This window comes from Microtus oregoni, unplaced genomic scaffold, assembly GCF_018167655.1.
Source record: "Microtus oregoni isolate MIOR12 unplaced genomic scaffold, Mior012 000013F_ref0000133, whole genome shotgun sequence".
Lineage (NCBI taxonomy): Eukaryota > Metazoa > Chordata > Mammalia > Rodentia > Cricetidae > Microtus > Microtus oregoni.
In genome coordinates, this window is record NW_024543072.1 from 46,151,910 (window position 1) to 46,167,070 (window position 15,161).

Consider the following 15,161-nt stretch of genomic DNA (forward strand, 5'->3'; position numbering starts at 1 on the left):
TTCTCAAAATAAGCACTAAGAAAAACTACTGGGCCCTGTTTCTAGTATGTTACTCCTAGACTCTGATTTATAGGGGGTAATCTTAGTTTAAAATGACTTATCTTCTACTTCTGGGTGCATGTAATATGCCACTTCTCTAAAATTATGGCCCAGACAACATACTTAGTAAACATTTGTGGTTTCCTTCTAACTGTTGAGAAAACATTTCTTAATTTCTTTTCAAAGACTGTCTTAAATTTATGATTTCTTCAACCTTATGATTTCTGAAACTTAGAAGAATTGCAGATCATTTAATCTATAGACGTTAAAACAACAGAAAGCAGAATGCCACCAAATCGTGGTTCTTGTGCTTTTGGTGGATGACAATTATCCCCGGTTGCTTTAATATGAACAACTTCTAAAAAGCCTCCCGGAGTCTGGCTCTGATGGAAAAGAAGCTCTACAGTGCATTAACACCAAGGTCAGAGCAAGAGGCCATTTACACACAAATGCCCACCCGAACAAAGCTGCCAGTTGCTCCTGGGCTGCAGTTTCACCGTCATGTTCTTAAAATGGAGCCAGTATCCAGCAGACAGTCACTGGAGAGTTAGCATAAGTTTCTGAGGCACCAGAGCAACAAAGGCAGCTGGAGTCTGCAGAAGCAGAGACACAGGGCAGAAGCTCGCTCTAGGGAGAAGGTCGGAGGTGCAGAGGGCAGAGGGCAGAGGGCAGAAGAGCGAGGATCGCAGTGAGAGGCTGGAAGAAGCACAGGGGGAGCATTGAAATCCATTGACACAGAGGTGATGACGGAAGTCATTTCCGATGATACAAGTCTGCTGGAAACAAGATGACTGGGGGAGAGGGAAGAGCAGTCTGGAGTCTGCGTGTGAGCCACGAAGGAGGCCGGAGGAAAGAATCAGAGTGGTGCATTGCAGCCCACGGATGGTTTGCGGGAGGTTCAGAGGGGTGGTAAGAGGGGATGGCAATGTAAAGAATATCAGGCCGAGGGAGGAAGTAGCTGCAGGTATTGGATGTGGCAGTTGAATGGATTTCCAGTAGACATTCCATCAGGAAGAGCTAGCAGCGACTAGTCGTCTCTTCTCATCCTTTTCTTTTTCTTTAGACTGCATCTCACTGTGTGGTTCAGGCCAACCTTGAATTCACAGTGTAGCCCAGGCTGGCCGTGGACTCATGATCCTCCTGCCTTAACCTCCCAAGTGCTCAGATTTCAGGAGTGCACTGCACGTGGTTGACTTGTCAGTTTTATGGCAGTGCTGCAGGGATGGACCCCATTAGTAGGAACCCACAAAGTTGTGGCATCAGTAAATCTCGCTCCTCATCTCTGGTCTTTTTATCTCCCGCTCATCGGATGGAGTCTTCAGTGATCCTTAAAATCCCCCTGTTATTTTTTGATTCTTCGGCTTAACTTTTTAGAAGTCCCTGTTAGGAATTTTAGATAAGCAGGGCATGGCAGAACACATTTTTAGTCCCAGCACTTAGGAAACAGAGACAAGTGACTCTCTGTGGGGCCAACCTCTTCCATAGCAAGTCCCAGGCTAGCCAGAACTACACCATTAAACTCTGTATTTAAAAAAAAAATTAGCAGAATTGATTTCTTACTCCAAACTAGATTTTCAGGATCCGGGAGCTCTTGTAATCGCCTGGTGTGGGAAGTGGCACATACCAGACTATTACCAAGAGTCCCCAGGAGGAACTATAGAATACCATGAGATGCTAGCTCTTGCTCTCAGCATCTGTCGTAGTGACCACTGAAGTAGGTTCTGTTTCCGAGTGGCATGCCCCAGACAGGATCACAGCTGGTAAATGACAGAATGTATTTATGCCTGGGCACTTTCAGTCAGACCCTGACACTGAGAAAGATTCTTTTTGTAATTGTGCGGTAATGTAAGGTCACATGCTTATAATGCAATAAACCCGGAAGAAACTGACTAAGGAAAAACTAATATAGAGTTTACCCTGAATTGCAAAATTGCTTTCCATTCATGCAGTTCCTGGAAAATGAGAACTTAACAAGACTCTAAAACCACAAAACTGAAACATTTTATGTTCAGTCAGCAAACCCATGATTGCTGTTGTTACATAGAAGTTAGGTTCTTGTGCCAGGCAGCCGGCAGGGAGCATGGGTGGCCATCTGTCCTCAGACCCCAAGAAAACTCTTGAGAGTTCCAACCTGGAGAGACATCTTAGGAGGATCAAGTGAACCCGCAAATGGCCCAACTTTCATTAATCGTGATGTACCGCAACACTGGAATTCCTCAAAATCTTGCTGGGCAAAGGTTTCATTTAGCCAAGAAGCACCACACAGTCCCCTTCCTTCCCAGAATGCTGGCACATTCATTCCAGGCCAAGATAAAGAAGTCATAAAATGTGCAGGAAGAAAGCTCATTTCTAAGACATAAGATTACTTGGCAAGAAACCTGGGATGTGTAGAAAACACCTCCCATTTTGGAAATCACTTACCTTGTGTTGATGATTGATTTTCTAGTGAAATTAGGGACCCTGCTTTCACAGAGCTGGGGAGGGGGAGAGTGGTATAATCCCAGGCCACTGCCTGCAGAGACTAGTCTGCAGCAATGCCCCCAGCCCCAGTCATAACACAGCCCAAGGGCCTGCAGGGGGCTTCTTCATTTGCATGGCATCTTGGAACACAGGAAGAGATTGTATTCTAGAACCTAGACACCTCTTCCCTTCTCTCCTGATTGGAATCTTCCATGACTCTCCTCTGTGTGTGCTCTGTCTCTTAGGAAGGAACCTCAAAATTTGCAAACCTGGACAGCAGTGTGAAAGAAAACCAGAAGCGGACTCAGAGGCGGCTGCAGCTGCAGAAGGATATGGTATGCGTGCCTGTGTTCTCCGGCAGGAGAGTGGCCCCGTGTACTTGGCCGGGCAGCTGGCACACGACCCTAGCATCTTCCATCTGCAGGGCACCTGGACTTGTCAAAGCTCTTTCTCATTCTTTGCCTTAACCTGTGAAGTTTTTATCAGAAGTGTTAGACCCAGTGAGAATGAATACCAAGAGTTGCAAATTCCATAGACAGCCACCCCTCCAGATGATGATGAAGGAAAGTGTGCAGTGGGCATATCTCCATCCTTCTTGCCATCCCCTCCACCCACTTTTACACCTGTAGGCTGCTGCCACTTTGGCCAGAAGCCTCCTAGGCTTTTTGCTTACATCAGCGTTGGGCATATAATGGCCCAGGAAAGACAGTCTCCTGTTAGGAAGATTTGGTCCTTGTATTTAGATATCATCACTCATTTGTTCCCAGCCTCCCAATCATTGCCTAGCTCTCCGTACTAATTCTGGGTCCTAACCAGATCTAGTCCAGTTCTCAGAGAATACCAGGCCTCCTTTCTGAAGGCAGAGGCATAGTGATCATCATCTTTGGCTCTGTCCTTAAATCCTCAGCTTCTAGCAGAGAGTGGGGGTGGGGTGGGGGACAGAAAGGACATTAGAGACTAGACAGCGAATATTCTCACCCTTGCCTAGAGAGAACTTTCCTTAGGGCTGGCCATAGATTGGCAATACTTTTGAGGGTTGGAACTCTTGTGTAAACTAAAAGCTGACCAAACTTGAAAGTGTTTCACGTTGTTTTGGTTGTTCAGAGACAGTTAAAAATAGCTGCTACTGAGGGAGGGGTAGAGATTATTTTAGTTCAGGATAAGACCTTGTACACACAACGGGGAGGACAAACTAAACTGCAGCTGACAGTAAGTTTCTGAAGGACAAAGTCCTGCCTGGTGTGAACTGGCTGAGCACACGGCCTGCCTTGCGTCAAGTGGCCTGGCCTTGCCCTGGCTCCGACTGTGCTGCTGCCAGAGTTCCCCTAGGTACCTGCATATATGAGAAGATGTCCGTTTCCAGCCCACCATTTCTTTCCCTGAAGAGTACTTGTGCCTCAGTGGGCTTGTGGGAACACAGACAGCTCCAAAGGAGATTTGGTGGGATGAATATTAAAACCTTTGTTCATTTCTCCCCACTTTTAACAACATCCATGATGGTGGTGTAACAGGCAGTCCTAAGAAATTACACTGACAGAATCCTGTCAGTTAAAACCCAGACCTCGCTGGAATTCACCTGTCTGTTGTAGGACCCAGTCCAGCATGCCAACAGCACTTAGCTGTCAGCATTTTCCAGTCACTTCTAGTCCATGGCAGCTTCAGAGCCTTAACTTGTTTGTCGTGACCACGACAGTCATCAGGAGTACCACCCGGGTCTCCTGTAGAATGCCCCAGGCTGGGTTTGTCTTTGTTTGTCTAGTGATTAAACCGAGGTCACACCTGTTTGGAAAGAATGTCATGGGAATGAAATACCTCTCTTGTCACATCCTGTCAAAGAGTTATGTGGTGTCAGAGTGGCATCTGCTGTCATGTTGATGGTGTCCCTGGCCATGAGCCCACCACTACGTTGGTTAAAATAGAGTTTGCCAGGTTAACCTCTGTAAAGCCAGCTCTCTCTGTCTTCCTGCATTACTGATAGTGATGGCCCAGAAACCTTGCCCTGGGAAATAGTGGTATATTCTTAATGATGCCAAGGCCATGGCCATCAGGGCATTCCAAACATCTAGAATTGTCAGCACACGTTGACAAGAGCAGACCCCACTACCAGAGCCTGATCACAGCAGACCCCACTGTGAATGCCCTTGTACACATGTATGATCTCCGGGCTAGAGGCTTGCTTTTCCTGAAAGTTAGACATTAGGTCATGTAGTTCCTGTCCTGTTTGCGTAGGTCTTTAAAGCAATTTCAGTCCGGCAGGAGACACTAATAACTCCAAATTAGTTTTGCCTGGCTCCCTTTCCTCTGGTTGTGTGGGTTACCAAAGCCTTTAAACATTTCAATGACAGTAAAGACAGCTCCATCTTCTTCAGGGTGTGATGCAGGGAACTGTACCTTACCTGGGCACCTTCCTGACCGACCTGACCATGCTGGACACTGCTCTGCAGGACTACATTGAGGTGAGTTCTCTGCAGCTGCCTGCAGCCGAGCCTGCGGCTTTCTTCTTGGCTTCTTGGGGAAGAAATTTGTTTCTCTCAGTATCTTTTTAGAGCCCACAATGCACGAGGTAGTAGACTGGGCAGTGAGAAAACAAAACAAGCACCAGAAGACCCCAAAAGTGGTGCAGAGGCCAGCGAAAGCAATCGCTGCCTGTTGAAACAGGCAGCCGTGGATAGGAACGATGGCAGTGAGCGCGGAGAGCAGCGGGAGGCCAGGGAACACCTTAGATGGTGGGGCATGATGGGGTCCCTATGAAGACACATGATGAAATGCCTCTTGAGGGGTGGGGTCTGAGCATGGACACTGCAGATGGCCTTGAAGAGATGATACACCCCAACTCTCTGTCTGGAGAGTAAAGAATGAACAAGATGAATGAATTTTCCAGCAGGTCCTCCTCTTTTCTTTATAATCATTGTGTCCCTGCCTCCTGCTCTGGAGTGTGCACTTGGATCCACCTACTGTCTTTCTTTATAATCATTGTGTCCCTGCCTCCTGCTCTGGAGTGTGCACTTGGATCCACCTACTGTCTTTCTTCTGCAGCGAAGACAGGTGAATTCCATCCAAACAAGCAGCCTGTTGATAGCCACACTAAAATGTTAAGTAGGAAGAATTTGATATTTGAAATGAGATTTAAGGGTTATTTGTAGGGCTTGGCTTCTAGCTCCAAGCACTTGCCTCTCAAGTCCTGGTTCAGTTCCCAGCAATGCCTAATAAACATAAACAAACCACAGGCGACACAGCACAGCACACTACAAACCAAAAGCAGCCTGCGCATGTGCACAGCGCTGTGTCTCCTGTGCAGCCTGCATGCGTGTGCTGCAGTTAGAAAGGGAAGCTGCTTTACATACTTTCAAGGATTCTTTAGGTGGTGTAGGCATGCCTGTCGATTTTGCATTGCCCGAGCGCGTGTCTCTTCATGGCCTCTGCCTCAGCTTATCTCAGGAAACACCCTTCTGTGCTGAGGAACTGCGTGGAGTAGGCAAATACAGAGAAATTAAATTTAACCTACTGAGAGTAGGGATGGCGGTGATGAAGAATTGAAACTTAATTTCCATGGTGCTGTGGAGAAGTGACTTCCCTTCTGATAAGCCACCTGACGGTTTGGTTTCCAGCGTGAGTCAGTGGCATCTGCTTTGTTGTCTTGGGTCAAGGGGATGAGTGGGGTGGAGTTTGCTCTTCACTGGCTTGGCAAATGTGTTGGACTCTGACTCACGGGGCTTTCTCATGGAGTTGCTTTCAGATTTTAAGAGTTGGTTGTCTACCCTGACCTGTCATAAATGAACATTGTTCTCTAAGAAAAAGATGGTTGTCTTCCATGTTGCTGCCATGTTAATAGGAGCATTAATAATGACAACTCTGTCATCCCCTTGACTTATTTAGTGTGAGCCACGGCAGGCAGCACAGGGCTCTGCAGTTTGGTTGGTTACACTCTTTAAACATCTCTTTCAGGGTGGACTGATCAACTTTGAGAAAAGGAGAAGGGTAAGTGGAACTCTTCACCTATGCTGGCCAGTTTATTGCATCTGGGCATGAAAAACTGAAAGAAGTGGAGACAAATCTTGTTCTTTTGTTTTTGGAGAGGCAGAAAAAATGATACTCATTAAACATTTTAAATATACCGTATGTTTGGCATGCTCTCATACATGACTCCACGAGAGCCCCACGAGGTCATTTCCCTCATCTTCAGTCAAAGATGAGGATGGAAGAGATTGAGTAGCTGGTCCAGATTCAGCTGCTGCTGAGCCAGAGTTCAGATTTTGTCCAGCTGCAAAGCTCATTAATAGATAAAGGTAGTGTAGCTCTGTGCATGTAGCTCAATGGTAGGGCACTTGAACTAGCATGCATAAGGTCTTGCATTTGATGCCTAAAACACACACAAACATAATGTAACAGATTTCTTTCCTTACCCCTGCCTCATCTGCTTCTGTACAGCTACTTTTAGAAAAGCAGGTTTACTCTATAGTTAGTAATAATGTATTATGCATATGAAAATTATTGCTGAGAATAGATTTTGAATATTCTCCTACAGAGAAGTATGTGAAACACTTAATATGTTAATTAGCTTGGTTTAGTCATCCCACAACAAATACCCATTCCAAAATATCATGTGCACACCTTGAATATATGCCTTTTCTTTTTTGCTTTTTAGAGACAGAGTTTCTCTGTGTAGCTTTGGAGCCTGTCCTGGAACTCATTCTGTAGACCAGGCTGGCCTCGAACTCACAGAGATCTCCCTGCCTCTGATTTCCAAGAGGATTAAAGGCGTGCACCACTACCACACACACACACACACACACACACACACACACCTATTTTTGTTAGTGGAATAAAAAACCAAGTTCATCTATTAAGGAAATAAGTTTCTAAGAGTGAATGGCACTAATAAAAATGGTTGCTCCTATGGGTCTGTCTGGGTGAGGAGACGACATAAACTTCCCCGTTAGATTACCCAATATTCTATGTCAAACTTGAATCTTTCTATGGATAGAATAGTTCTGCACTATGTGTTTTAAGTGCAGATTTTGCTATAATTTCTCTGTCAAATGGGCACGAGAGAGGCCTTTGAATGTTTGAAAGGAAGATGGGTGAGTGTTATAACCACCCTACAGAGCTTCACCGTCTTCTGTCTGTCCTGCTCTACCAGCACTGCTGATGTCCCTAACAGGGAGTTTGGAGACTTCTGCAATGGGAAGCCAGAGCTCCCTTCCCTCTTGAGTCCACAATCCAGGAGGGAGACAGGCGGATGAGCAGGCAGCCAGAATTCATCTTTATCCAAGTTCAAAGCAGAAGTGGAGGCTCTTAGAGAAGCACTAGGAGGCTGAGTCTACTCTCAGCTCGTGAGGTCAGGGAACAGTGCCGGAGTGAAGACCATGGGGCTAGGCTAGGACCGACCGACCGGAGCTTTCTGTCCCTCGCCTGCTGAACCTTCTGTGGCATGGTGGGAAATACTCCATGGCTGCACTGGGTGCTGATGAGACCACTGATTTGAAGGCTGCGCCCCCAAGACCCCACCAGCTCTTTAGTTACTTCTGCCGTGTCCTGTTTTGCCCCCACAGTGCCCCCATGCTTGGGCCTTTAAATTCAGCATTAACCTAGAAACTGCTTCCTTTCCTTTTAAGACTAAGAAGTTAGACATTTGCAAAGTTTGAGTAGGAAACCTAAAACTACAGTTTGTCTTCACTGCTGACATTATGAAAGGGACCTTGAAGCCTGTTAAGAGGTATAAATAATTTTGGACATAATCATGTACTCACTTTGCTTGTTCTCTCGTGAGCTTCAGAAGGTTAGTTAAAAGATTTACTAGAGTAGTAAAAACCCAAGGATTCGGGAAACCTAAACATAAGCATTGTGAGAGCCACGCTGTTTAGATGGTCGGCCCCACCAGTGCGTGTTTATTGAGGGGAAGCGCTGGAGAAGCTGTGGTGGGGAGCTGGGAGCTTCTTGACTTGAAGCATTTCTTTCCTTCCGTCCTTCTTTGTTTCTTTCTTTTCTACTCTCTCTTTTTAAGAAATAGGAGTAAAACTCATGTATTCCACCAATCTTATACTTAAAAGGAAAAAGAATCCCGAGAATGGAAGTAGGGAGGCCAAGGCGCCATTGTAAACTGAGCCAGCGACTGGTGGGCCTGCTTTTGATGGTGGCTTTAGTCATATGAATTTTGTTTTTCAAAGAGAAAAGAACAGAAGCATGCAACAACTTAAGGGGTTTGAAGTGGTACATATGTGTATTTTAAATTTATTTTTGTTTGTGGTAATAGGAATTAAACCCAGGATGTTGTGTATGCCAGGCACACACTCAACCACCGATCCACACCCCCACCCCTGAGTTAGAGCTTTTAAGACTCATTCATTTACTTTCCAAAGCAGCAGCATTTCAGAGTCCTCTTCAATGGGCTTCTCTTTATTTTCCATGTTGAAAAGACTGGTATTTGTTATTATCTCATTCATTATTATTTGTAATAATACAAATCTGTAATTTGTTATCTGTAATATCTTATTACTCGCTCTCCTTTTGGATTTCTGTTCTGATGTAGGAATTTGAAGTGATCGCCCAGATAAAACTCCTACAGTCCGCTTGCAACAGCTACTGCATGACCCCGGACCAGAAGTTTATCCAGTGGTTCCAGAGGCAGCAGCTTCTAACAGAGGAGGAGAGGTAGGCTGGGTTATCACCCATGGGGAGGAACCGTCGTGCTGGTAGAGGCATAAAGGGGCCAGGACCTTGCTGTGTCGTCTCTTCAATGGCTCTTGGGTTCCTGTTCTAAGTGTCCTGGTCCTTGGTTTCAGAGGGAAAGCTGAGTGGCCAAAACTAGGGAATGGGCGTTTAAGTCCTGCCCTGCCACTCACCTTTGAAATCTGGAGCAGTTCCTTTATTCTTCCTCATCTTCAGGATGCCTGTTTGTAAAAATGTTTATTTTAAGCATAAAAATCGTATTCTGGAAAGTACCATTAGAATGCCACTGCCATTGTCACAGAGTTGACAGCGTTAGCTTTCAGAGAGCGGAAGAGGAAGAGGAACCCATGAGAGACAGAAATAAGAGAAGAACTGAAGTACTGGGAACCTGTGGGCAGGAGGAGGTCATTGACGAGGAGTGGGGAATGGGATGCTTTGCAGATCTACCCGTAGGCTGGGCTGTGAAGAGAGATTTCACCAGAAGAGCCAGAGTAGAACATTCCAGACAGAGCAAGACAGGGACCCGAGCAAAGGCCTGGTGTCTGGAGGGCAGTGGTGCCTCTGTGTGGGTAAGGCACAGGGCACGTGTTTCAAGACATTGCCGGTGTGCATGGAAAGGCACACAGAGCCTAGCTAGTGCTCTGAATGCTGGCCCAGTGGGTGAAGACCTTCCCTCTAGTCTGGTGGCTGCCAGTGGTCTGTGGGCCTTATGTGGCATGTTGCCTGTTTTCACATTTTTAAGTGGCAGAAGGAAAAAATCAAAGAAGAATAATACAGCATGAGATAGTTACTTGAAATTCAAATTTCAGGATCCCTAAATAACGCTTTAGCGGAATAGAGCCCATTCATTTACATCCTGTCTGTGGTTGCTCTCATGCGTTAAAGGCAGACCATATGGCCTGCCACCTAAAATACCTACTATCTGGTCTGATTCAGAGAAAGTTGCCGATCGCTGAAGTAGACCTCAGATTTTCTTTGAAGATTTATCATATGGAAGAGTGAAATTGACAGCAAAATAAGTATTTGTCAATGAGGACTTAAGGGCTTTGAGGGGCATAGCTGGTTCTGCCAGGCCTGCCTGATTACTGCCTCAGCATTGATGGCCTAATGCTGGCCATCGTGGCCTGCCTGCTACTCACCTGGTGCCTGTGCTGGACACAGCTCCAAGCTTGGACAAGACGCACTTCAGATAGATGCTCCTCTTGTGTTTGCATCAGTTACTGTTTGCCTGACTGACCAATGCCAAGACCTGAGGCCTGGGTATTTTTAATTAAGCAGGTTTTGACAATTAAAGACAAGGTTTGTAGTTATATTTATATATCTTTATAAATAACATAATTGCTTATGTCTGTTCCCCAAAAGTTAGATAGTCTACATAAATACCTTCTTTCATTTTTCAGCCATAAAAATATGTGTGTTGTGCCCATAAACACAAGCACATTGGGAGGAGGAAGCAGAAAAGAAATGGTGATAGGGGTCGATGAGGGGGGAGGATTCCTCAAGCTCAAGCCTTGCGGTGGGATGAGGATGATCCCAGGGCAGGCTGCAGTCAGCTTCTGCTGCCAGTCACACGTCCTTGTATCGCAGCCTACAGAATGGAGCAGGCTCTGTCCATCTGCTGGTGAAAGGAGTAGGGAGAAGGGGAGGCACGCAATGTAAATGTGCCGAGTGTGGCCACAAGCGAACACCCTCTGATATCCATGCCAGAGCACCATAGTCTACAGCTTTACTTTGATATTCAGAGCCTTCCTCTAGATCCCGTGTTCCAGCAAACCACGTGAGTTGGGAGTCAGTTCTGTGCTTAAACACTGACCTCGGAACTCCATCTTTTCCAGCTATGCTCTCTCCTGTGAGATTGAAGCAGCTGCCGATGCCAGCACCACCTCGCCTAAGCCTCGGAAGAGCATGGTGAAGAGGCTGAGCCTGTGAGTCCCTCCCCCCCCCCCCCCCGGAGTGTTTTGAGTGCCTGGCTTTGTATAGAGGACTGAGTTTTAGCATCCTTCCTTTCATAAACAGAACCCTCATTTCACAGTACACAGCATACTGTGTACATGTTAAATCTGCAACCAATTCACGGTTCACACTGTATATATGAATGCAAATATCAAATGGAACCCCATTATTATTTATAATTAAGGTGTGTTGCTTTTTTAAATGACTGTTTTGCCAACATTTATACCTCCCATTTCCCAAAGAGAGCAGCTTCAGAAATAACTCACCAACTTCTGATTTTCAGTTCTCTTTTTCCTTAAGGTCTGTAGGGATTTCCCTTACAGCTAATGCCACCTCAGCTGAAAAGAGGTTTTAGTATTTCTTACATGGTTGTTTTATGGGGAAGGGGTTTGGGTTATTGTAGTTCTTCAGATGACTCAAAGCAGAAGTGTTCTTCCTTGGTTTCTTACCCGGAGCACGCCCACCTCTTCCAGCTGCAAAAAGTTCCAAGTTCATTTTAGGGCAGGAAGCAATAAGGGGCAGAGTGCTGGTATTCTGACCTGCCACAGTGCTCCATAGACTGCTCAAAGATGGAGGACCAGTGACTTGGAAAGGCTGCATCATTAAACAACCTATGCACTGTTTGGGGTTGGACATAATTTCCTGGAACAAGATCATCACTACTATTTGTTAGAAATATTATAGTTTGTTTTTTTAATGTACAACAGAACATATAAGATTGAAAAACCTTAAGGGCTTAATCGGCACGCATCATGTGCTCGGGCATGAGTTCTAGGTTTGTAACAGCCAGCACGTTTGGCATTCTGTTCTCTGCAGACTGTTTCTGGGGTCTGACATCATCACTGGGAGCACTCCCACCAAAGAGCAGCCCAAGTCCACGGCCAGTGGGAGCTCTGGGGAGAGCATGGACTCGGTCAGCGTGTCATCCTGTGAGTCGAACCATTCAGAGGCTGAGGAGGGTTCCATCACACCCATGGACACACCAGATGAACCTCAAAAGAAGGTACATAATTCTCATTCCTCTTGCAGCCCCCAGCATGCAGTTTGCCACATGAAGAATGTCTTGTTTCAGAGTTTTCAGTAGGTGTCCGAGACAGCCCCTTCTGGGGACCCATTCCTCAGAGACGTAGCTGCAAAGTGCTAAGGAGATTGATTGGCTTATTCATTTGTGCCTTGAGACGTTTTTATGCTGAAATGCACCAAAGGATTGTGGTCCCTGAAATAAGTCTCTTTAGTCAAGAGAATCAGGACTGCTTGAGAAGGAACAAAGAGTAAGAAATGGAGATATGCCAGCGTTTTGGTGTCCCGCGCTGCCTTCGCCACACTTATACCACACCCACGGCACATGGGAAAAGCACTGTCAAACTCAGTGACTTAGAGCAGCCACCATGTTTCTAGGGGGGCTGGCTGCTTTGGGTCAGGCTTGGCCTTACACCACAGTTTTTAACCCAAGTCTGCTCACTTACCTGTCATTCATTTGGAGTAATGGACTTTCCAGAAGACTCTCTCAGCATGCTGAAATGTATGCAGAAGAGAGGAAGAAGCCCCACCCTGTAAACATACCCAGAGAGCCTTTCCTTAGTTGTATGGACCAACATTCCACTGCTTAAAGCAGTCACATTAAAATAACTGAAGCAGGGAGATAGACCTGACTTCAGTGGGAGGAACCATGAAACAAATTCCCAGGGCAAAGGTCACAGTCTGCAGCAGGGTGAGGAGTTGATAATGATGATGTCATCTACCACAGTGGAAATAGATGGCAAGCTGTAAGTGCCGATAGTGGGACCCTCATCCAGTCCATTTCTCACAGCTGCACAAACGAGTAAGAGAAAATATCTTTACTTCTACAGTAAGACGGGAGACGGGACAGGAGGCCCCTTGGGAGCTCCCAGGTCAGCTGGCCTGCTGCTTGTACAAATGGTGAACAGCCTGTCCCAGACAAGGCAGAAGACAAGAACAGATACCCGAGGTTGTCCTCGCACATCCTGTGCCCTGGCACACACACACCTGCACACACACATAATTGTGCACACACATCCATACACAGATATGTATCTCTTTCTCTCACACACAGATTCTTTTAAAATCTAGAATGAGGCCTTACTCATTTGCTTTTTCACAGAGCTCGATGTTTTCTGGGTTCTGTAATCTGCTGGTGAATGCCATAGGAAAGTGACCACGGCTGTGGCGCCCTCACATCTCTGAGGGGTTTCTGTCCCTGTCTGGGAAGGAAGTGGAATCAATCTGTTGGAGTTTAGGTGGAGTAAGGACATATTACCCTTAGGGGAGCACGGAGATTAGGATTAAGTAGGTTAGAGTAAGAGCACATTACCCTTAGGGGAGCATGGAGATTAGGCTTAGGACATAGCACAGGGCTGGGCAGGGCTGGATGCATGGCTGGCAGGGACAAAGCCTTGGCTTCGGCCCCAGCAGCACACCTGTACACACACACACACACACACACACACACACACACACGGTCTCTTGGAAACCAAGCAGACGCTGTTGTTTCCACAACTCTTCTTTTTCTGTCAGCCTAATTTCTTGTATAGGTTACGTTTATATATTTTCAGATGAGTCTTTCCCAGAGCCTGGTTTCTCCAGACTTAAAGATGAATGTGTGACATGGGTACATGTAGCTTCTGTGCTGCACAATCCCTGTATATTACCCAGAAAATTCCACAGCTCTGCACAGTGCCCAATTGGGCCTGGATGTCTTGCACACTCCTAGCTGGACCCTGAGATGACTTCTTCTCTACCAGCCCCCACTTGGTCTCTCTCCTTCTTCCATGTGACGCTGTTTTCTTTAAAAGTAAAGTGTATTCGCATTCCTGTTTCTTCATGCTCCTTATCGCTTATAAACGTTTATTTTCGTGCCACTCCTTACCACTGAAATTCTCACCAGGAATATGAGGCCCGTCAGATACTCTTTTTTTTTTTTTTTTTTTTTTTTGGTTTTTCGAGACAGGGTTTCTCTGTGGCTTTGGAGCCTGTCCTGGAACTAGCTCTTGTAAACCAGGCTGGTCTCGAACTCACAGAGATCCGCCTGCCTCTGCCTCCCGAGTGCTGGGATTAAAGGCGTGCGCCACCACCGCCCAGCCCGTCAGATACTCTTTTATAACTCATGGAACCTCACTATCCTTAATGTCTTATCGTCTCTGTTAAGTGTTGTTAAAATCATGGGGAAATGGAATGTGAAAGTGAAAAAAAATCAACCAGCATTTGGAAAATGGACCTTCTTGGCCAATACACTTACAGGCAAAATTATGCAATTCAAATTATCCACTCTGAGCAAGTGCTCAAGCTGAGTCACTTGGGGACACAGAAGAAAAAATCCAAACAACAGCAACATATAAGTCAATGACAGCATGACAGTCCCATTGTTGACTCTGCATATCAGAGCTGGCCTTGGAGCTTGCAGCTGCAATAGAACTCCCATGTTGTGAAATTGTCTTTAACATAGGGTGCCGTAGGAGGAAGCAGCCCCTAAGAAAGTAAAGATATCATAGTTCCTACTTTTTTAAAAGCCACATTATCAGAAAGCCAAGTTTCTTTTTTTTTTTATTGAGAAAAGGAGAAAAAAAAAAACAAGTTTCCACCTCCTCCCAGCCTCCCATTTCCCTCCCCCTCCTCCCACCCTTCTCCCCCTCCCCCCACTCCTTTCCCCCTCCCTCTCCAGTCCAAAGAGCAGTCAGGGTTTTCTGCCCTGTGGTAAGACCTAGGACCTCCCACCTCCGTCCATATCTAGGAAGGTGAACATCCAAACTGGCTGGGCTCCCACAAAGCCATCACATTACGTAGGATCAAACCCCCGTGCCATTGTCCTTTGCGTCTCATCAGCCCTCATAGTTCGCCATGTTCAGAGAGTCCAGTTTTATCCCATGCTTTTTCAGTCACAGTCCAGCTGGTCTTGGTGAGCTCTCAATAGATCAGCTCCACTGTCTCAGTGGGTGGGTGCATCCCTCGTGGTCCCGACTTCTTTGCTCATGTTCTCCCTCCTTCTGCTCCTCATTGGGACTTTGGGAGCTCAGTCCAGTGCT

General features: G+C 46.2%; 1 protein-coding gene across 3 annotated transcripts in view; it reads left to right on the forward strand.

Moving 5' to 3' along the window:
- Rgl1 (ral guanine nucleotide dissociation stimulator like 1) overlaps window positions 1-15,161 on the forward strand; it is a 277,227-nt gene that overhangs the window by 245,294 nt on the left and 16,772 nt on the right. For all 3 annotated transcript variants that reach the window (XM_041662621.1, XM_041662623.1, XM_041662622.1), the window contains 6 exons: window positions 2,745-2,834; window positions 4,869-4,955; window positions 6,445-6,477; window positions 9,029-9,150; window positions 11,004-11,093; window positions 11,938-12,124. In XM_041662621.1, the coding sequence (XP_041518555.1) occupies window positions 2,745-2,834; window positions 4,869-4,955; window positions 6,445-6,477; window positions 9,029-9,150; window positions 11,004-11,093; window positions 11,938-12,124 (609 nt within the window). The remainder of the gene's footprint in view (window positions 1-2,744; window positions 2,835-4,868; window positions 4,956-6,444; window positions 6,478-9,028; window positions 9,151-11,003; window positions 11,094-11,937; window positions 12,125-15,161) is intronic.